This window comes from Somniosus microcephalus, chromosome 14 (assembly GCF_052327205.1).
Source record: "Somniosus microcephalus isolate GS21.2 chromosome 14, FLI_Smic_1.0, whole genome shotgun sequence".
Lineage (NCBI taxonomy): Eukaryota > Metazoa > Chordata > Chondrichthyes > Squaliformes > Somniosidae > Somniosus > Somniosus microcephalus.
In genome coordinates this window covers 88,046,727-88,070,222 of record NC_141000.1, presented here as the reverse complement: position 1 = coordinate 88,070,222, position 23,496 = coordinate 88,046,727, and the positions used below count along the sequence as shown (strand labels likewise).

General features: G+C 43.4%; 1 protein-coding gene across 1 annotated transcript in view; it reads right to left on the bottom strand.

Moving 5' to 3' along the window:
• The window catches only part of LOC147107669 (suppressor of tumorigenicity 14 protein homolog), a 91,514-nt gene that overhangs the window by 42,584 nt on the left and 25,434 nt on the right, over nt 1-23,496 (bottom strand). Inside the window, exons 7-12 of the mRNA XM_086006895.1 lie at nt 21,679-21,898; nt 16,509-16,651; nt 12,792-12,889; nt 12,092-12,204; nt 9,048-9,181; nt 3,674-3,778 (exon numbers count right to left, since the gene is read on the bottom strand). Coding sequence (XP_085863021.1) covers nt 3,674-3,778; nt 9,048-9,181; nt 12,092-12,204; nt 12,792-12,889; nt 16,509-16,651; nt 21,679-21,898 — 813 coding nt within the window. The remainder of the gene's footprint in view (nt 1-3,673; nt 3,779-9,047; nt 9,182-12,091; nt 12,205-12,791; nt 12,890-16,508; nt 16,652-21,678; nt 21,899-23,496) is intronic.

Below are 23,496 nucleotides of genomic sequence, written 5' to 3'. Positions count from 1 at the left end.
AGACTCTGTAGTTAACTACATATATTGTATTGCCTGCTCCGGTGTTTTACCTTGTTTTGTGTATAGTGCACCGCCCCCTTTGTGTGTCGGCTCTGCCCATACCTGGCCCTACTTAAGACAAGCCCAGGCTTGTCTTGCAGCAGAACAGCAGCATGCTAGGTGAAGCTAGGTGAAGACACAGGCATCTTTTCTTTGCTAATAAAAGCCTTGTTTTATTCAGTTAACTTTGAGTCTTGAAGTTATTGAGGCGCATCAATTTTATTAGCAAACTTTTAACGATGGATCAACTTTTGAAACCGGAACGCTTGGATTTGGACCCACATGCTTCGGATGCATCGGCACGGTTTGGACACTGGTTTCAGTGCTTGGAATTCTTTATGGCCAACTCCGAAGCCGTCACAGCCTCTAAAGCCACCGGAGATGTGAAACTCGGGATCCTGCAGAATCGGGTAAGCCACCGGGTTTTTCCACTCATCCAAGACGCCGCCACCTACCTGGATGCCTGCAACATTCTAAAGGCCCACTATCAGCGGCCTACCAACGAGGTGTACGCCAGGCACCTGCTTGCTACCTGCACACAGCGACCCAGAGAGTCGCTAGAGGACTTTCTAGTCACCCTAAAAGTGCTTGGCAAAGACTGCAAATGCAAAGACGTGAAAGCCACGGTATACACAGACGAGCTTATTCGGGATGCCTTTATCGCAGGCCTTAGCTCTAATTACATCCGGCAGAGACTGCTAGAGAAAACGGGCCTAGATCTGACACAGGCTGTGGACACAGCGCGATCGCTGGATGTGGCTCAGAAGAACTCTGACTCCTACTCGTCAGGCCACGCGGCCCACGCCGCCTCTGCTTCCCCGCCCGGTAGCCCAACACCGTCGGGGCCCTGCTCTCCCCTCAGAAGCCCTACGACCGCCGTGACGCATCGGGGCACCAAATGCTACTTCTGCGGGCAGCCGAAGCACACCAGGAACCTGTGCCCGGCGAAAGGCACCACCTGCTGTAAGTGTGGTAAGGGGCACTTTGGGAAGGTGTGCAGAGGGGACCCCGCAGGCAAAACCGCCACCGCCGTGGGAGCGGCCATCTTGGACGCCATCTTGTCCGACCTCGTGGGGTCCGCCATCTCGCGAGCAGACATCGTGGACGCCATCTTACCCGGCCTCGTGTGGCCCACCATCTTGTCCCGATCAGGGCCCTACAGTGGCGTCGATCACAGTGGACCAGTCCAGACCGCACCCACTATCCAAATCGATGGTGGACATCGAGGTAAACGGATGCAAGGTTAAATGTTTAATTGACAGCGGGAGCACGGAGAGCTTCATTCACCCTGATCTGGTACAACAACTCTAACTATAGTCCCTACTCAGGGCACGATCTCTATGGCCGACAAAACCCAGATATCGACTATTGCGGGTTACTGCGCGGTACGATTGTCCGTTAAAGGCACTGTATATAATAATTTTAAACTGTTAATTATGAAGGATTTATGTGTGAGCGTGATCTTGGGCCTGGATTTTCAGTGCCACCACCAAAGCATCACGCTCAATTTCGGTGGGACCCAGCCGCCCCTCACAGTGTGCGGTCTGGCTACCCTGAAGGTAAAGCCGCCTTCGCTATTCGCGAACCTTACCCCTAACTGCCAGCCAATAGCGACCAAAAGCAGGAGGTACAGCTGGGAGGACAGGCGGTTTATCGCGACCGAGGTAGACAGGCTCCTGAGGGAGCGCGTTATTGAACGCAGCAACAGCCCGTGGCGCGCCCAAGTGGTGGTGGTGAGGGGTAGCGAGAAGAAGCGGATGGTGATTGACTATAGTCAAACAGTCAACATCTATACCCAACTAGACGCCTACCCGCTACCCTGCATATCCGAGATGGTGAACCAAATCGCCCAATACCGGGTGTTCTCCACCATCGACCTCAAGTCAGCGTACCACCAGCTCCCTATCAGACCAGAGGACCGTTCGTACACTGCCTTCGAGGCAAACGGACGCCTCTACCAGTTCCTCAGAGTCCCCTTTGGGGTGACGAATGGGGTCTCGGTCTTTCAGAGGGAGATGGACTGCATGGTCGATGACCACCACTTGCAGGCAACCTTCCCCTATCTCGACAACGTCACCATCTGCGGCCACAACCAACAGGACCACGACTCAAACCTCGCGAGGTTTCTGAAAACCGCACAAAAACTCAACCTCACCTACAACGAGGACAAGTGCGTTTTCAACACCACGCGCCTCTGCATACTAGGCAGCGTGGTGGAGAATGGGGAAATCAGACCAGACCCTGACCGATTGCGCCCCCTACGGGAGCTGCCCCTGCCCAACACTCCCAAAGCCCTGAAAAGGTGCCTGGGGTTATTCTCGTATTATGCCCAATGGGTCCCCAACTACTCCGATAAAGCCCGCCCCCTCTTGAAAGCATCCTCTTTCCCGCTCTCTGCTGAGGCCCATGCTGCCTTCAAAAGCATTAAGCAGGATATTGAGCGTCAGGGTTATTAGTGTATGGAATTCTTTACCACAAGTAAGGTAAGGTGAGGCAGAGTTTATAACATAAAATTGAAAAGCAAGAATATGGAAGGATACAAGGAAATGGGGCTCGAGTAGTTGAAGAGCTGGCACCAGCACATGTCCAACGTGCTGCAATTTCTATAATCTGTGACAACTCTGGATGTAAACACTTGCCCTACACCCTTTACCCCATCAAAATGAGCATATTTTTAAAAAAACATTCACACACAAAAAGGAAAATCAGGCAGTGTCCAGAACAGAACCAATGGAAAGGAAGATCAGACGGGGTGTATAATGGATGGCCGGTCCAATACCGCCAGTTTTTCTGTCCCCGTTGAAGTTGAAAGTTAGCCCACTAGTATCTCAAGTCTCTTCTTGTAACTTTAGTTACCCATCCTTGGCATCATCCTGGTGAATCTATGCTGTACACTCTCTATGGTTTGGAATACCCTTTTCTTAGAAAGTTACGGTTAGTCACATTTGAATCCATGTTGGTTGCCATTTACTAAATCATGCTACAGTAAGTTCTCATGTTACCTCTGGATAACTGATTCCATTATTTTACCAAGTACTGATGGTAGAGTGAGGAGTTTGTAGTTCCCTAGGACAGTTTTGCTACTCTTGAAAAATAGGTACCATCCAGCTAGATCACATCAACTCCCTGATAATGACTGTCAGCACCTCACAAATTGCATACTTTAGCTAAGTTATACTGAAAGTTTGCACCTCACATTATTTTTGAAATGCAATGACAATTTATGCACTATATTACAGGAAACTTTGGTTTATCCGGAGGTTAACTGTCCGGAATGCTCGAGCCACCGGCAAAATTCAGGAGTCAGTTCAGTAAGTTTTTTTCTTTTCGTTGCTTTTTTTTCACTAGTCAGGCTCTGCAAGGTCTAGCTAAAGCTGTTGCTTAGCTACAGAGACGCTTGCAAGCTACGGTCGACTGTTTAGAAGCTAAGCAACAGGGTTTGTTGCTAGATACGGAGCTCAAAAGCTTCCGTATGTTTTAACATTAGCGCTGGTTTGTCCGGCAGTTTTGATGGGACGGCAACAGCTCGGTCTCGTCGGTGCCGGATAGCACAAAGTTTCCTGTATGTGTATTTTACAATTTGGTTAGTGTAAATAAAGAACTGTTCATTCAAAGAGTAAATGGGAAAACTTACTGCACTTCATTTCATCACTGCCATCCAGACAATCTCTCCATCCATCACAGTGGTTCTTTAAAGAAATACATGATCCATCCTTGCATTTAAATTGGTTCGGGCATGCTAGTTAAACAATAAATTTAGTAATTCTGGTAAAAAGATCATCTATTTTCTCCACAATAAAATTTGTAGAAGACACTACTTAATATAAATTTGAACAATGGGCTTCGACAAAAGTGAGAATTTTTTTTTGAAGATTTTGTGGTATTAGCTTCCTTAATTTTGTCATGGTGGATGAGGGTTTAAAATCCAGCCTCATTCACAGAAAACATGCCCCGTTGCAAAAATTAGTTGCTTTTTTTTAAATCACAAGGGCCTAGCCATTCAATTAAATGCAAACATTCTGTGGTATTGGTAACTTCTTTTTGAGTTAACTGAGTTATTTAAATCTGTAAAGAAAAAAATCAGGTTAGTATCTTTCATCAGGCCCAAGAACTAAAAGATAATCATACATTTTGGAGGACTGCAAAATACAAGAGAGGGAAGGAGAAACAACAGGTACTGCAATCATGGAGGGGGTATTAATGGATTGAATGACCTGCAAATGACTTAATAAAAAACAGTTTTCATTTAAGTGTTGCCTCAGTAGTGGGAATGCATGTAGTGACCGGCTGCTGTGTGTCAATAGAAGCTCTTTGGGATTCAGCTGGCCCTTGTTTCACATGTTTGAGTCCTGAGACGGACCTGCTGCAGGCTGCATGGGCAGTCTGAGCCATGCTTACTGGCACCTGCACAGGCATCAGAGGGGGGAAGGCAGGATCCAGATTTGTTGGCATTTTGAGAGACAGCAACATCATCCATGCACATTCCAGATATGTCCTGCTACTGGGCACTGCCTCACCATGGCTGTTGACTGATACGACATCAGACTTATTGGCACCAATGGGACTAATGAAGCACTCTCCCATTATTCTCTGTAACTGGTCATCAATCCCGCTAATGTCAGAAGAAATAGACTGTTCACTTTGGAACCATAGGCAGCAGTCTGAGAATCTACACGAAAAGCACCTTTAGGGCCTCTGGCATGGGGAACTCATGTGTAATGTCCCTGGAGTTGCCACATGTTCCATGATGAACTGTAATGCAGTGAAGCCATCCTGCATGGCATTACACATGTGTATAGCGTCCACCCATAAAACACAGACATGGTTCCCGGTGCCTACACCAAGGCTTGATGCTCAGAAAGCATCCTTCTTTCAAATAGCAAGAGATCAAGATGCCTAGGATGAACAGCCAAGGAACGATGCAAGGTGGCCATTTGGACAGCTAGTTCCTCTTCCTCCTGTGTCACTAGCAGTGCTCTTGCACACTTGTGCTGTATATCCCACTCAAATCTAAATCTCGCAGGTCAGAAGTATCTGGGTTCATGCTTGGGAGGGAGAAAGTGAGTGATGCAGTGTGTTGTGAAGTGCTGGCATGACTGGATGTACTGTGGTCTGCCTTGGCATCATCTGACAGATCTAGAGACAGAGAAGAGGAAGACAGGTTACTATGGTGTCCTGATGATTAGCTTTCACATATAGATTTCAGAAGGGGCGACATGGTAAAGGACGACAACAGTGACCTTAATTTGTATAATGCCTTCAAAGAAACTTACCAAGTGTTTCACAGATGGCCACAGGAAATGGAAATGGGTGTCAAGGTAGGAAGAGAGAGATTAGGCAAGATGATGGCGAGTTTGATTGGAAAGATGAGATTTGAGAAAGTATTTAAATATGAAGAAAGCGGTGAAAAGGCAAAGAGGTAATGAGAGTTCTACTGAGTAGAACTAGGGCAGCTAAAGATGCTGGCACTGACCCGTATGGGGAGGGAATTATTGGAAATCCTAAATCAGTGAACAGCACATTAGGGAGGACTTAAAGGAGCTTGCAGAGCTAGGGTGGGGCAAAGGTCACGGAGGAATTTATGGATGAGGATTAAAGATTTTAAATTTAATGCGCTGGGGACAGGGAACCAGGGAAGGTCAGCAATGACGGGGTGCGATGGACGAATGGGACTTAGTGCAGGACAGGAAATGGGTGATAGTTTTGCACAAATTAGAGTTTATGTAAGGAAGAGGATAGGAGGCCAGCAACAAGGGCAATGGAATACTCTGGAAATGACAGCAGCATGTAGAACGGGGATGAAGTCAAAGGATTGGAGTTTGTGGCACGGGCCAAAGGTGATGGCTTCAGTCTGCTTGATGTTTAGCTGGAGGAAGTTGTGACACATCCAAGACTTGATGACATACGAGCAGTCTGACAGCATGGAGGCAGATGAAGGGTCAAGAAAAGTAGAAGCAAGCTAGAGCTGGGTGCCAAGCAACAACAACTTGCATTTATATAGCATCTCTAATGTAGTAAAATGTCCCAAGGGGCTTCACAGGAGCATTATCAGACAAGAAAAGAACCACTTAATATCCAGTCTATTCCTACTCTTACATAGTTTAAACTCATGTCCCCTGGTCCTACCCATTCTGTTGAACTGGAATAATCTGTCAATAGGGACATTATCCAGTCCTTTAATTATTTTATAGACCCTCTATCAGGTCACCTCGAAGTCTACGCTGCTCTAAAGTAAATAGACCAAGGTCCTTGAGGCTATCTGAGTAGCTGAGGTCCTTTAAGCTAAGAATCATTATTGTAGCTCTCTAACCCACATGACACGTTCAAGGACATTTAAAGAGAAAGGAGAGATTGAAGGTTCGGTAAGTGGAGAGGACAGATGGATTGAGGATAGCTTTTTTTAAGAATGATGATGATAGTGGTTTTGAAGAGGACAGGATCACCAGTAACAAAATCAGCAAGAGGTGGATCTCATGGACATGATAAGTTTGGAGAGGGTGGGGCAGATTGAAAAAAGGTGGGGGTGTAGGGTTGGTATGGATGAAATAGGGGAGAGGTTAGAGGCTGGGGACAGCTGTGCAGATAGTCTCGATCTTAGAGATGAAGAAATCTATGAGCTCCTTGCACGGTGTTGATACGAGGGCAGGAAGAGCTGAGGAAAGGTGATTAAAGAAGGAGTCTAAGGTTGCCTTTATCCATCAGGATGATCCTGGAGTAATTGGCTGTTTTGGCTAAGAAAAGCAAGGCACAGCATTACTTGAAATGATCAAGCTAGTTCTGGCAACTGGTAACTTAGGCCAGTTGTGCAACAGTTTGTGTTCCTTTGACTTGAAAGAACAGAAGTTGCAGCTGTACCAGGGGAGAGATGGGGGTGGGAAACAGTGGTTGATTTGATATGAACATGGACATCGAGATGAAGTTAAGCAAATTTACAGCAGCAGAGATATCAAGAGAAGTGGAGGGCCAAAGGGGGATGGGGGCAGTTGGGACTTAGAAAGTGAGTTTGTGAGGGAGGTGGGGGTGATTGTTTCCATGAACAGTTGGTGAGAATAATGGAGTAAGGGAGGGTAGGGGGATGTGAGTGGAAATGAAGGCAAGGAAGTGGTCAGATATAGCTTTGTTAATGACTGATACCTCGGGTACAGAGAGGCCATGAGGAATGATCTGGTTAAAGGGATATATGCATTACTAATAGTTAGTGAATGAGAGAATTGCACGAGAAGGAAGAGCAGCAGAATGTGATACCAAACCTTGAAGTGGTGGTTACCCTCCTACTTCCCCGTCTCTGGCACTCTATGGTCTCCATTCCCAAATTTTTGGGAGATTCTTCCTCATACAGGATAAGAGATCTGTCTTTTGGGGTCTGGCACCTGTCATAGATATCCCTCAGTTGTTACGGGCCAATCTCCCTTTAAGCATGAGGGTACAAGAAGTGAGATGTTCCAATTATTAAAATGAGATACAGTAATACCCAAATGTTAGCATGCGGCTTGTAGTAGGTGTGACGACATGTATATGCAAAAGCTACATTAAATGGGAGGATTCCTTTAAGTTGAATGCATGTAAGGATGTGAAGACTGTAAAAATTTGTTAAGTGCCATGTATGTTTAGTATATTTCATTAATGTAAGATTAGGGTGGGTCCTCATTTCTTGGCTGACCTAAGTAATGTTGTTGAACTTTTTTCTGCACTGATTCCGTATGTGTGGTTTTGTGGAGTTGGCAATCACACTGGAGGTAGCCTCCTTCCATTCCCCTGGGCTACTCTTCTTGGATGCCAGTGGCACTCAGTGACGAAGAGGGCTCTTCTCCTCGAACAGTCCTTTTAGCAGAATCCCTCCTGCTATATCACAGAAATGGGCTGCTCTGGGACCTAACAAACTTGTTCCAGATTATTTTTTGACTCAAAAGATTTTCTTTTGGCAGCTTCAAGTTTTTGCATACCTACCTGGGCTTTGTCATGCACAAGCTATCGGTCGACATGATTTTCTTCCCTGAAGTGGGAATTTTTGCAGGATGAATGCAATTTCCAACAAATCCTGCGTTGATATGCAGAATCCTTTGCATGTTGTCGGGCACAAGCTGAACATTCAGGGAGTGGAAGCTGTTCCTGTTGAGGTAGTTGAGGGGTTTTTCTGTAGGAGGTAACAAAGCAACGTGGGTGCCACCCTGGGCCTTGAGATTGCAAGCAACCCCGTAAAACTGAATGGCCCGATCTCGTCGCTACCTTGCTGTGATGCCAAAATTGCTGAATTCGTCAGCTCTCCTGTAAAGTGCACCAGTCACCTGATGAATGTATGCTCGCATTGCACCCTGGCTAATATTACAGTGCCACCCGCGCCCCTCCACCCCACCCCCACCCCCACTGCCTGAAATAAACCTGTGCCACAAAATTTGAGCGCAGTTGTTACCTTCATGGCCGTAGAGAGAGCAGTGTGGGCCAGATCACCATGGCTCCAGATCCTCATGCAGTGTGTACCAGCATTGCCCTACTGCCTCTTTGGTGAAGCAAACTTTTGGTACACATCTCCTCACTAAGACATTCGGATGAACTGGGCTGTCTGTATATTCTATGGGGGGGGTGGGGCTAACTCTGGTGGCGTACATACTCCTTAAATGCTACCTGACTCTGCTTTGCTCCATCCTGAGCTGCTGCTCCTGCTCCACCACAGGGAATAGCTCCTGAGAAGCCCTCACTTTGGGTGGTGGGTAATGGAAATCTCCCGGTGGTCAGACCCAGTCACAAACAAGTCCAGCTTTGTATAGGCAGAATGCAAAAAAAACTAAGTTGTTGCCTGCTGCAGAAATTGCGACTGAAATTTTACAGGCTCTATTTTGCTGCCAAACTTTCCTTTTCCGATCATACGCTGAAATTGGGGCAAAAACAGCACAGACATTCCAGGCCAATGTATTTTGAACAAATTAAATTACTAAATATCCTTATTTCATTAAAGATGGAAAAAGTATCATTCCTGCAAATCAATAATTCAAAATAGCAAGTTTGCTTACGATCCTCATAGCTGAAAGCTCTGTACTCCACGTAAAATCCTTTGTAAGTGATTGACTGATCGGAGTGAAACTTAATTTTAACAGATCTTCCATAAATCTTGCTGAAGCCACCCTCAGTTACTCGATTGCAGTATCTACAAAAACAAAGGTGTGATTAAATGCAATTCATTAAATTACAGTGCTGTAAATGCAATATTTAGCATTCCTACACAATAGTTCAAATTACTCCCTACTTTAAATCATTTTTAATTTTGGAGTTACATTGGGCCTGTCTGCTATTACCTTATTCCATGTATCTGATTATTACTAGGTGTTAAATCAAGCCATATGCCCAACTATTTGATGGATGGTTGATATTTCAGTTGGACCCCATAAAATAGATCCAAGGGGGTAGAAATTCACCTGGGCCCGCTTTCGACTTTGGCTTTGACATATGCTGCAGACCTGTCTCCTAGTTTCACAGCTCAGTTGTTATTGGTGTGACCATGCTGGAAATCCTATATAACAAAATCATCAACAGTGAAACTCCTAGCAATAATGTTGATAGTCGGAAATTTTTTTACTTTTATTGTTTTCCTGATGCTTGCACTGCATGCCTGGATATGTTTCCAACAATCCCTGTTTCTGTATCCACTGCTGAACACTCTTTTTCAAAGCTGAAAATTATAAACTATCCTTGTGCTACAATGAAGCAAGAACAGTTATCAGGACTAGCAGTTACTTCAATAGAAAATGAGTGAGCAAGAAAAATTGTTATATCTACAACAATTGATATATTTGCTGACAGAAAGTGTAGAAAACAGCAATATTAGTTACATTTTATGCAACGAGAAGTAGATGATTCAAGAAAAGGGGAGTACTACAACTATGGATTGGGATTAACCTCGCAGATGTCACCAGCAAAGACTACGAGTGTTTCAGATGGTGACAGGACTCTACCACAGACAGTCTGGAAGGACGAGGTTGTATGAAGCAGGATATTCTGTTCACCTGTCAATAGTGTACTGCAGCCAAAAAGATTTGTTTGGCTTGGTTTGTGTAATTGTGAATCTACTCTCGACTAGTCAATGTAATACAATTTGTAGGTAAGCTGAAGTTTTTAGGCATCTAATAACCCTTAGATATGGTGGTAAATCTTCGGCCAGTTCTTTGATCTACAGCTGAGACAAAGGGTTAAGAGATTCATCTGACATTCTTTGTTTAATATTCCTTACATGGTTTACTGATTTATCAACGCTTGCTACTACAGCCTCCAGGAGATGGCACTGCTGTCTGTTAACCTTCTTTGTGAAGCAGAGCCACTAAAGACAGGTCTCCGCTGACATGCCCAAGAGACAGTTTTGCATTTATATAGCACCTTTCATGACTTCAGGATGTCCAAAAGCGCTTTACAACCAATGAAGTACTTTTGAAGTGGAGTCACTGTTGTAATATAGGAAATGTGGCAGCCAATTTGCACACAAGGTCCCACAAACAGCAAAGTGATAATGACCAGATAATCTGTCTTTGTGATGTTGATTGAGGCATAAATATTGGTCAGGACACCAGGGAGAACTCTCCTGCTCATCTTTGAATAGTACCATGGGCTCTTTTATGTCCACCCGAGAGGGTAGATGGGGCCTCGGTTTAACATCTCACCCTAAAATCGACACCTCCAACAGTGCAGCGCTCCTTTAGTACTGCACTGAAGTGTCAGCTTAGATTATGTGCTCAAGTCTCTGGAGTTGGGTATTGAACCCACAACCTTCTGACTGAGAGGTGAGAATGCTACCACTGAGCGCCAAGGCTGACACCCTAAAGGCCAAAAGAACCAAATAGTCATGTACTCATTTTATATAGGCATATCAAACTCCCTCCCTAATTGTATACAACCACACTCCCAACTGCCTAACCTTTGGCCCTCCATTGGCCACAATATGTCTGCACCTGTTTATTTGCTTAGCCAGTCCCTCAACTTTATGTTCAATAGCAAGACTGGCTGGCTGCGGACTGGTAGGCGAGGGACGGAAGGATCGGATGGGGGCCGGTGCCGGACTCTGGAGGATCGGGGGAGGGGGTAGAGAAGGATGATCAGGGCCGTCGAGGGATAGGAGGGGGGGGAACGAGAAGGAAGATCGGGGCCTTCAAGGGACCCGGGGTGGGGAGGGAAGAGACAATCGGGACTGGCCACCGGTGGATCGTGGCCAGCCTCAGGATCATCAGTTGGGGAGGTCTGCGAAGGCGGTCGGTGGCCTCGTGAGGGGGTCTCCGATTGCAGGGTGTGTGTTGGGCAGGGATCCTGGATCCAGGAGATAGGTGTAATGACACTTAACCTCCTGGATGCAGCAGTTCTCCCCTTGCTGTAACTGCCGAGTTTTACGAGGTGTGTAAAGCCCACTCAGCTGCAGTTAAAAACAAAATGAAGATTAAAGAGGCTTCCTGCCTCATTAAAATATTTAAATTGATGTCCCGCCTCCTGGCAGTGGGTTGGCTGCCGCCTCCTGGCAGTGGGTTGGCTGCCGCCTCCCCACCCCCCATCTGCCTCCATTAAAACCGGAAGTGGGCGGGTTGGAGGCGGGTTCATGTCAGGATTCCGATTTTTAACAATTTAACTACCCCCACGCTCCAAACCCACCCGTTGTTTTAGGTTAAAATTCCCCCCATTGACTCTGTTTCTCTCTGCCTGACTTGCTGAGTGTTTCCACCATTTTTTGTTTTTATTTTAGATTGCCAGCATCTGCAGTATTTTGCTTTTGTAAAACTCTACTGATCTCAGTCTTGAAAATGTCAGTTGATGCAGCGCCCACAGCCTTTTGGGGAGCGAGTTCCAGATTTCCACTAGCCTTTGTGTGAAAAAGTGCTTCCTGATTTCACTCCTAACTGGCCTTGCTCTAATTTTAAGATTATGCCCCCTTGTTCTGGTTTCCTCACCAGAGAAAATAATTTCTACCCTACTGAATCCCTTTATCATTTTAAAGACCCCGATTAGATCAGATCGTCTCTCTTCAATATAGATGTAGTACTTTAGACACAGTAATACAGCTCTACAATCTCGATTGACTTACCTGATCCCTTCGATCTCCAACCAGTCCTTATCACAGTTGCCTGAACTTTGGGATCTCTCTTGAATTTCCAAAACAATAACAGAAAGGGCTATAATATATCCTACAGCAGGTGTCTGTTAAGGAACAAGATAACAGCTATTATATTCAATCAATCAGTCCTATATTTGACTTTATATGATTACCAACTATGCCTAAAGTGTGACTCAGAAAATAAATTTATATATCCAACTATGGCTGCCACCATTCCAAGCAGAATACAAACAATTTCTAGACCAGGTTTTCTAAGAATCCAAATTTCAGGATGCTGGAAATCACAACAGTGATTAACTTCAAAAGTACATCAATTGGCTGTAAAGTGCTTTGGGACATCCTGAAATCATGAAAGGTGCTACATGAATGCAAGTCATTTCCTTAGTTTACGAGTAACAAAAATATTTCAAAATGAAAGACAATGCAGTCCTTAAGTCAGTACTACACTTAAAACTATGGTTCAAAAGCACAATTTCACCCCCAGATATATAGAAGTTATCAACAAAGGAATAATTGGAACTTTAGTTCTGCGTACTCTTATATTGAAACCATTATTGGTTAGATTTGATGTCCATGAGAAGCAATAGGTCAGTTAGGCTTTTTCCTCTCAGCTGAAAGACTATTTGCAGAGGGGGGGGATTTAAATAAATAACATTTTATTACTACTCACAGTGATGGTCCAGGTGCAGTCAACTTTGGGAGGATAGTAACGAGGGTAATAGGGAGAACTCAAGGAGCCATTCCAGGATATGAGGTTACCACCACAACCTGTGGAGGGAAAGAATCAAATTAATTTTTATCTCAAAATAAGTATTTGAAGTTTACAATTACATGCGTCACAGTTGGCTAACAAAGCATGCTAAAATCGCAGAGGACATGGCCGCTTATCACAACCTTTCTCCTCGGCATTAAGCTCATCAATCCCACTTACAAGAGTCCCAAAATGAAAATAAGAAAAATAGTAATATGCTTCCATAGTAAGTATATTTTAAGTGTGGCTCTTCTGAAGTTAAGAATGGGAACTTTTTATTGGAACGAAGGGAAATGCTAAATCTTCTGTGCCTCTGCTTTGGCCTTTTTATCTTTGTTTACTGATATTTCTGAGTAAGTGGAAACTACATTCTGTTTTTCAGAATTGTCACAATTGACCTCAAGACAATTAAAACCATATTACGTAAGTGATGAGAACCATTATCATTATAACATACTTGTATTTGAGTAAAAATAAACAGTATTGCTGGAATTATACCTTATTTACCTTTCCAAATCATATATAATGCTAAACAGATAATGCTGTGGCTGAGAATAGGAAATTTCTGTTGCCTACATTTCCCCTAGTATGTTTGTAATCACTGTTCACAATAGATAGCTATTATATATTAAAGTCAATGTGTGGAGTGTGCATTTTATTGAAAACTCATTAAAAGTACCTGCAGTATGTGTTACTCCTGTAGGTGGTGCCTTTTCAATGTTAAAGGTGTCTTGTGTGACACGCTATAGATAATAAAGCGATTTGAATTGAATAGATGCTTTTTATAGTGAGAAAACATCGCCCTGTGAATGCAATCTATCCACTGGGCTCCCATACATTATAAATTTTTTCAGTCACCTTTTTTCTCTCTCAGTAATTGCAATTTCTAATATGCAAAATACTGGTTTAAGAAAAAGAAAAATACCCCCAAATGATATATTTCACAATAGCATGATTACATTTAGCCACTGAATTGTCTTTTTTTGTCTTTAAAAGCCTTCATCAAAGTTTTCACATGAAGACCTCACCCTCTCCCAAAAGCTGACCATTTATATTTTTGCCCAGCGCTGTGAGTTTATGAGCTGAATTTGGATTGTACAGTCTGAGCATGTGCACTGTATCTAATTTCCCCAAGATGAATCAGTACCATTAAATCACCTGTAACTATGGAATAATTTTCTTTAGCTTCTAGCACTTTCTACTCAGTAGCTTTTTTTAATGTTTTTGAAAGAGGATAAATTTCAAAAGCTTTATTGATATAAAATTCATCATGAATGTTTTTAACGAGTGGCTCAGTGCATTTGTGCGAGAGAGAATGAGACAAAAAAGTACTGTTCTGATAATATGCCTGTTGTAGATTTTGTTTTGTGTTCTATAAACTTCAGAAAGTGCATTAAGATAAGGAAGGGGATAGAGATAGAAAGAGAATGGGGCCAAAGGGAGGCGGTAAGAGAGAGAAAGTGATTGAGAGAGAAAGGGATTAAGAGAGAGACTTCATGTTAATGTCAGTTCCATTTTCAAAAAATAAACCAGCTGAATTTTAAAGTCAACTAATTGGCCAACTGTGTTTGCTTACAGCTAGTAAAGGTAATTGCTAGTTCCTTATTTCTGTGAGAATGAGATCGTAATTGCTAACACCTATGAGACAGAGAGGGACAGACACAGATAAAAGATACCGGCAGACAGTGGCGGTGAACGGAGTAACAGCGGCAGAGCAAGAGAAGCCTCGAGAAAATTCACCCCAGTGTCCTTCCTCATTCTAATTAAGATTTTTTTTTTAAACTGTTCAATTTTGAAAGCAAACAAAGCCCCTTTGCGTGAAATAGATAGGAAGAGGAGGGAGGAGGGAAACATGTTGCAAGTGAGAAGATCTCTGGCGATGGGTCCTTATCTTATCTATCTAATCGTAACCAGAGAATCACCTGCAATGGCTTCTCTTCCCGCTCCCGCATCGTTACCTCTGGTGTTCCCCAAGGATCTATCCTTGGCCCCCTCCTATTTCTCATCTACATGTTGCCCCTTGGTGACATCATCCGAAAACACAGCGTCAGTTTCCACATGTACGCTGACGACACCCAACTCTACCTCACTACCACTTCTCTTGATCCCTCCACAGTCTCTAAATTGTCAGACTGCTTGTCCGACATACAGTTCTGGATGAGCAAAATTTTTCTCCAATTAAATATTGGGAAGACCGAAGCCATTGTTTTCGGTCCCCGCCACAAACGCCGTTCCCTAGCCACTGCCTCCATCCCTCTCCCTAACATCTGTCTGAGGTTGAACCACACTGTTCGCAACCTTGGTGTCATATGTGACCCTGAAATGGGCTTCTGACCACGTATCTGCAGCATAACAAAGACCACCTACTTCCACCTCCATAACGTCGCCTGTCTCTGCCCTTGCCTCAGCTCATCCGCTGCTGAAATCCTCAGCCATGCCTTTGTTACCTCAAGACTTGACTATTCCAATGCACTCCTGGCTGGCCTCCCACATTCCACCCTACGTAAACTTGAGATCATCCAAAACTCGGCTGCCCGTGTCCTAACCCACACCAAGTCCCGTTCGCCCATCACCCCTGTGCTCGCTGACCTACATTGGCTCCCGGTTAAGCAGCGCCTCGATTTCAAAATTCTCATCCTTGTTTTCAAATCCCTCCATGGCCTCGCCCCTTCCTATCTCTGTAAACTCCTTCAGCCCCACAACACCCCCCGAGGTATCTGCGCTCCTCTAATTCTGCCCTCTTGAGCATCCGATTATAATCGCTCCACCATTGGTGGTCGTGCCTTCTGTTGCCTAGGCCCTAAGCTTTGGAATTCCCTGCCTAAACGTCTCCTCCTCTCTACCTCTCCTCCTTTAAGTCGCTCCTTAAAACCTACCTCTTTCATCAAGTTTTTGGTCAGCTGCCCTAATTTATCCTTATGTGGATCGGTGTCAAATTTGTTGTCTTAAAATGCTCCTGTGCAGCGCCTTGGGAAGTTTTACTACGTTAAAGGTGCTATATAAATACAGGTTGTTGTTGAATGGCTGGAGGGTAGTATGAATTATTGGGGGAAGAGGATGGGTCGAGAGCCACTGAAGGTCACATTTCACTGCAGCATGTAATTGTTGGTAGTTCCTTTTCCCGTCACACCGTGCCGTACCAGCCACCACCTCCCACCCAAAAGTAAAGGCAGAGACTGCTGAAGAGGACAGAGCGAGAAACAAAATTAAGAGTTACAGGGAGAGAAGCAGAAGAGAGAGAGGAAAAACAGCAACACAAGGACATCAGAGACAGGTAAGAGCATGATAATATTCTCTGATATATGAGTATGTATAACGCCATGGGAGATCAACTAGTCTTTTTTAAATTATTCGCAATATCAATGCTGTCATAGGTCAACAATATTAAAGGTTTAAAAACATGAGCTGTACTTGTCAATTTACTGTACTGAAAGTTATGTAATCAGAATCAAACTCTAGTGGGGCTGAATCCATTTTCTGCCATTATCAGCAATGCTCAGCTGCGCACACACAAAAAGAAGCTTTTGGTTCATCCACTGGTCCAATTTAAGGTTTAAGTTTTGATAAAGCCAAAAGGTCTAATGTTAGTCACACAGCTCAAAATAGTTTCTGAAAAACAATTTTCTGCAAATTTACCTCTTTTTCGAATAGCTTCAAAATATGCTTTAAATACTGCCCCATCTCTTGGTACATTTGATGAAAAAGTCACCAACATCACATTGCCAGATGAAGTCAATCTGATAACAGGAGGATTCCAAGTCACAGGCGAGCCACACCACCTGAAAAAAAAGTCATGATTTTTATTTATTCAACATAAAAACATGCAATTGATAGACTTATTTTTATGGGTTATTTGGGCAAGTTTCCCCTGTTTTTGTATTTTTATTTTTTAAAAATCTTTGGATTTAAGAATTGCTTCCCTTTTAAGATTCTTAGACATAAAAACCCAAATTCCAACCTGAACTATATTTGCCATGACTACTTAACAATAACACTCTTTGGACAACTTTACCTAGAGCACAGCTTTTTATCTTAATTGTCAGTTCATACTGTACTAAATATTCTCAATGATGCCTGAATATAGTGGACAGTCTACTGTCTGAAACGTTTCATGTTTCCTTCACATTTTCTATATTTAGGCACCACTGAGAATACTTAGTATGAACTGAAAATTTAAAAAGTTCAGTGATGACGTGTACAAGCAGGTGGCCAGCTCCATATAAAAGCCAGGCATGGACTTCTAAAAACATTTCACTGAGAATTTTCTCGGGGGTTCTTCTGCTCGGCTGCCGTAACTTTAGCGGAAGGTCAGCAGAAACCCCGTTTGCGCATCTAACTGGGGTTACATAAGAACATAAGAAATAGGAGCAGGAGTAGGCCAATCGGCCCCTCGAGCCTGCTCCGCCATTCAGTAAGATCATGGCTGATCTGATCCTAACTGCCAATCCACTATCACAGAACCATCTCCTGCATCTAACAGAATTAGACACACGAAATAGGAGCAGGATCAGGCTACACGGCCCCTGGGCCCGCTCCGCTACCCACAGGGCCATGACCGATCCGAACCTAGACTCATGTCCAAATTCCTGCCCGCACCCCGTAACCTTTAATTCCCTTCACTTCTAGGAAACTGTCTATTTCTGTTTTAAATTTATGTAATGATGTAGCTTCTACAGTTTTTTGGGGCAGCATATTCCATGGACCTACCACCCTCTGAGTGAAGTAGTTCCTCCTCATCTCAGTTTTGAAAGAGCAGCCCCTTATTCTAAGACTATGCCCCCTAGTTCTAGTTTCACCCATCATCGGGAACATCTTCCCCGCATCCACCCGATCCAACCCCTTCACAATCTTATATGTTTCAATAAGATCGCCTCTCATTCTTCTGAACTCCAATGAGTCCCAATCTACTCAACCTCTCCTCATATGTCCATCCCCTCATCCCCGGGATTAACCGAGTGAACCTTCTTTGTACTGACTCGAGAGCAAGTATGTCCTTTCTTAAGTATGGACACCAAAACTGTACGCAGTATTCCAGGTGCGGTCTCACCAATACCTTGTACAACTGAAGCAATACCTCCCTATTTTTATATTCTATCCCCCTAGCAATGAAAGCCAACATTCCATTGGCCTTCTTAATCACTTGCTGCACCTGCATACTAAACTTTTGAGTTTCGTGCACCAGGACCCCCAGATCCCTTTGTACTTCAGTACTTTCCAGTTTCTTGCCATTAAGATAATAATTTGCTCTACGATTTTTCCTGCCAAAGTGCATAACCTCACACTTTCCAGTATTGTATTCCATCTGCCAAATCTCTGCCCACTTACTTAGCCTGTCTATGTCCCCTTGCAGGTTTTTTATGTCCTCCTCACTCACTACTTTCCCCCCCATCTTAGTATCATCTGCAAACTTTGATATGTTACACTCGGTCCCCTCCTCCAAATCGTTAATATAGATTGTAAAGAGTTGGGGACCCAGCACTGACCTCTGCGGAACACCACTAGTTACTGATTGCCAGTCTGAGAATGAACCATTTATCCCAACTCTCTGCCTTCTGTTAGATAGCCAATCCTCTATCCATGCCAGAATATTACCCCCAATCCCGTGATTTTTTATCTTAAGCAATAATCTTTTGTGTGGCACCTTGTCAAATGCCTTTTGGAAGTCTAAATACACTACGTCCACTGGTTCCCCTTTATCCACCCTATATGTTACTTCCTCAAAGAACTCCAGCAAATTTGTCAAACATGACTTCCCCTTCATAAAACCATGCTGACTTTGTCCTATTAAATTATGATTATCCAAATGTCCTGTTACTGTCTCCTTAATAATGGACTCCAAAATTTTACCTACCACAGATGTTAGGCTAACCGGTCTATAGTTTCCAGCCTTCTGTCTACTGCTTTTTAAATAAGGGTGTTACATTAGCAGTTTTCCAGTCTGCCGGGACCATTGCCGAGTCCAGGGAGTTTTGGAAAATTATTACCAATGCATCCACAATCCCTACCGTCACTTCCCTCAAGACCCTAGGATGTAAGCCATCAGGACCAGGTGATTTATCCGCCTTGAGTCCCATTATTTTACCGAGTACCACTTCCTTAGTGATTTTGATCGTGTTTAGCTCCTCCCCCCCTATAGCCCCCTGTTTGTCCAGTGTTGGGATATTCTTAGTGTCCTCTACTGTAAAGACTGATGTAAAATATTCATTCAGTGTTTTTGCCATCTCCATATTTCCCACCATTAATTTCCCGGTCTCATCCTCTAAGGGACCAACATTTACTTTAGCCACCCTTTTTCTTTTTATATAACTATAAAAACTCTTACTATTTGTTTTTATATTTTTTGCTAATTTACTTTCATAATCTATCTTCCCTTTCTTAATCAATCTTTTTGTTATTTTTTGCTGTCTTTTAAAGTTTTCCCAATCCTCTATCCTCCCACTAGATTTGGCTACCTTATATGCCCTTGTTTTTAGTCGAATACTATCCTTAATTTCTTTACTTAGCCACGGATGGCTGTCTTTTCTTTTACACCCTTTTCTTCTCAGTGGAATATATACTTTTTGGAAGTTGTAAAATAACTCCTTAAATGTACACCACTGATCATGTATCGTCTTACCCTTTAATCTATTTTCCCAGTCCACTCTACTCAATTCCGCTCTCATACCTTCATAGTCTCCTTTATTCAAGCTTAGCACGCTTGTTTGAGATCCAACCTTCTCACCCTCTAATTGAATATGGAATTCAACCATGTTATGGTCACTCATTCCAAGGGGATCCTTTACTAGGACATTTTTAATTAATCCTGTCTCGTTACACAGGACCAGATCTAAGGTTGCCTGCCCCCTGGTCGGTTCAGTTACATGCTGCTCAAGAAACCCATCCCTAATACACTCAATGAACTCATCCTCAAGGCAGCCCTGCCCAATTTGATTTGTCCAATTAATATGATAGTTAAAATCCCCCATAATTATAGATGTTCCCTTATTACAAGCCTCAACTATTTCCTGATTGATACTCCGTCCAACAGAGTTGCCACAGTTCGGAGGCCTATAGACTACGCCCACTAGTGTTTTTTTCCCCTTATTATTCCTTACCTCCACCCAAACTGTTTCATTGTCCTGATCTTTTGACCCAATATCATTTCTCTGTATTCCAGTGATTCCTTCCTTTATTAACATAGCCACCCCACCTCCCCTTCCTTCCTGCCTGTCCTTCCTGATCGTTAAATAACCTGGTATGTTTAATTCCCAGGCATTGTCACCCTGCAGCCATGTTTCTGTAATGGCCACAAGATCATACCCATATGTAGTTATTTGCGCCATTAACTCGTCTATTTTGTTACGAATGCTACGTGCATTCAGATAGAGAACTTTCAAAGATGTTTTGTGACACTTAGTTCCTGCTTTTGCCCTTTTTATTACTTTACCTTTTATTCCATACCTTCTGCCGCTTCCTGACATGCTCTGGTTTTTAATTTCCCCACTGCTACCTAAGTCTATGACCTTCTCTGTTGTCATTTGTATTATTTGCTCTCTAGGAACCTCCCCCCCCCACTAGTTAGTTTAAAGCCTTCTCTACAGCCCTAGTTATATGATCCGCCAGGACTCTAGTCCCAGCACTGGCCAAGTGAAGCCCGTCCCAACGAACAGCTCCCTCGGTTTCCATTTATTGTCCCTTACGGTGGCCAATCGCAAGAACCCCCAAAAGAAGTTCCTGGCGTTTGTATTAAGTGCATTGTTTAGAATTCCAGTTGCAAATACAAAATCCTGATTGAAAGACTAAACCCAGGAAAGATACAATAGCAAAATACTGCGGATGCTGGAAATCCGAAATAACAGAAAACGCTGGAAAAACTCATCAGGCCAGGCAGCATCCGTGGAGAAAGAAACAGAGTTAACGTTTCAGGTCGAATGAAGATGAACAAGGTTGAAGAGACAAACGGAAATCGTATTAGTGTTTGGTTCACTGCCACCTCTCTTCTAGGAATGCTCACCTTGAAGAAGTTCTGCTCTTCTCTCCGAGGCGGGAAGGGATTAGTGCCAATTAACTGCCTGTTAACAGGTAGTTAACAGGCAGTTTTTAGCCTAATCCCTATTTTTAAGCTTGAACTGTGGGAATCCCGATGGCTCCAAACCACGCCAAGTTGGAGGAGTCGGGCCGTCGGGTTGAAGGGCTTGGAGGGGTCGAGATGTTGGTGTTCAGGTGAGTGATGTGTGCATGAGTGCAAAGGTAAGTGTGTTTGGTGTGTCTAAAGTTTTACATACATTTTCTTACCTTTTCAGCCTTCCTTCCTTTTGGTTCGGGGAATCCCTCATCTCACCGGCACAGAAAGCAGAATGGCTGCGAACTGTCAAAAGTGACAGCCTGCAGCTTTCTGTGCAGGAGAGATTTCTAACGGAGTCTGTGGAGAAGGACTCAGGTTAGAAGTAAGACTGTCAGTGTTTGACAGCTTCAAACAGCTGTGAAACACTGATATTTCATCTGTCAAAACATCTTGACAGATGAAATTTCAGTCTGTGACGTCACCTGTTGCCGGGTGGCCCTTAATTGGCCTGCTGCTCAACAAGGTCAATCAAGTTAAAATTGCGTGGATTGGCCGCATCTCGATGGAGGCGGGACTACAACCCCGAAAGTTGTAGTCCCGCCTCCTTCCTGACTTCTGAATGAAAATCACCCCCTAAATGTCAAATTTACTCCTATAAGAAACCGGCTGTTTAATACTGGAAGGTAAATTAGGCACCATCATGGCATGAAGGTACTGTCTAACTGCACTGTAGTAAAGCTCACCAGATGTCTGCTGTCTTACCGTGTTATTATTTTGTTCTGTACAGGGAGTAGGAAGTCATAGGCTGATAGTTTATGGATTGCACAGTTTCCTGGAATTGCCCCATGTAGGGTCAGGATCACTAAGTGTACAATATGGCCTGCTGGAACTCGCAGTCGCCACTGGTAATAGGATCTCTTTGGGCGTGTTAGCGTCAGTGTCCGATTGTTGCCTGGTTTTGCGTACAGATCAAAGGAAATCGCTGCAAAATGAGAAAAGCAAATCTTACAGCACCATAGAGTATAGTAATCATAATTTATAATGTGCTCAACTTTGCAAAAATAGTTTAAAATAGGCAAAAGGTATAATGCAGCATCCAAAACAAAATGATAAAAGAAAATATTGGTATTATAAGCAAAGCTGCAAGTAATAAAAAGAAAAGAACGTCTTGCATTTATATAGCGCCTCTTACGACCACCGGACATCTCAAAGCGCTTTACAGTCAATGAAGTACTTCTGAAGTGTTGTAATGTGGGAAACCATAATTTCTGTCAACAAAGTTGAATTCCCTTGTTTTTTTTTAAATTTTATACAGTAATTGTTAAACATCCAAGAAGCCACACTACATTGCAACTGTAAAAAAGGCTAAGTTTTAAAATGTATCCACAATTTGAGCGTATTAATAGAGTTCTCCATTTTTCACAGCCTAGGTAACGCTGCAGGATTCCATGCAGTTTGTAAAACGCCGTGAAATCACGAACTTCTTCACCAGGGGCTGTTCCTTTTGGCAATTTACAAATGCTGATTTGTTCACTCACATGAACCTTTCAGAGGTGCACTAACTTAGGAAGCTGGCCAAACCATGCATTCCTACCCACGATCAGGTTCAGTTTCTCCTGCATTTAGTTCAATCTGCTCAGCACAGACCAACCAAACCCAACCCCCCCCAGGTCCCACTCAGAAACTGCTCGCACTGGCTGTCTGAAGGTGCAGTCTTTTCATCCAGAAATCAACAAACCGAAAGACGACCTATACTTAAAGACTCTTATAGGCCATAATATGAATCAGTGTTTTGAAAAGCTATACAGCGTTTAAATCCATCAGTGTTTGTTTATTTAAAAAGAATCATAAGAACCAAAAAGAATATAGAATAAAAAGCTATTCAGCCCAATCCAGTCCCTATATATGATTAATTAATATATCATGCATTCCCCTCCCATACAACCTGTTGAACTCCTGCTTTAAGGGACACTCATTTTCTTCCGCAACTTCCCATAAAAAAAAGTCCAGCGGTGCTGTTTAACCTTTAACCCTTAATTCCGCTTTTCAACAAATATTGATCTAGTTCCTTTTTAAAAGTGTCAATTGACCCAAATAACCAATTTCCGTGGGAAATGATAACCGAGAATTGGGACATACACATGGGACTACGGTAGAAGCTGAAATATCATAAACAAACTTTTAAAAAATACATTAATTTTAAAAAATTAATTTTTATCAATGTGGAAAAAAAATGACATTCCACAAATATAAAATTAGTTTTTCAGGGCCAGTTACATCTCATTGAACAAAGCTTAACTTTCTCAGGGATTTTTAACAGCAATATTACAGGGTAAAAGGGGAAATTCTCATCAGTTCAGTGATTTCTCAAAGATTGCCCTCTGCCGGGTCTTCAACAGCGCGCCCTGTAGAGGAGCATGGAATCACTGACAGCAACTTCTGGGTTTCCGCTTTTAACTGCGCATGTGCGGATGCCACAATTTGCTGTTAGTTTCACAGGGTAATGACGGTGAATGCTGAAAGTTTCGCCATCATTACAACCGCAAAATCCGGGTCAATGCCAGCCGATGGGAAGAACCC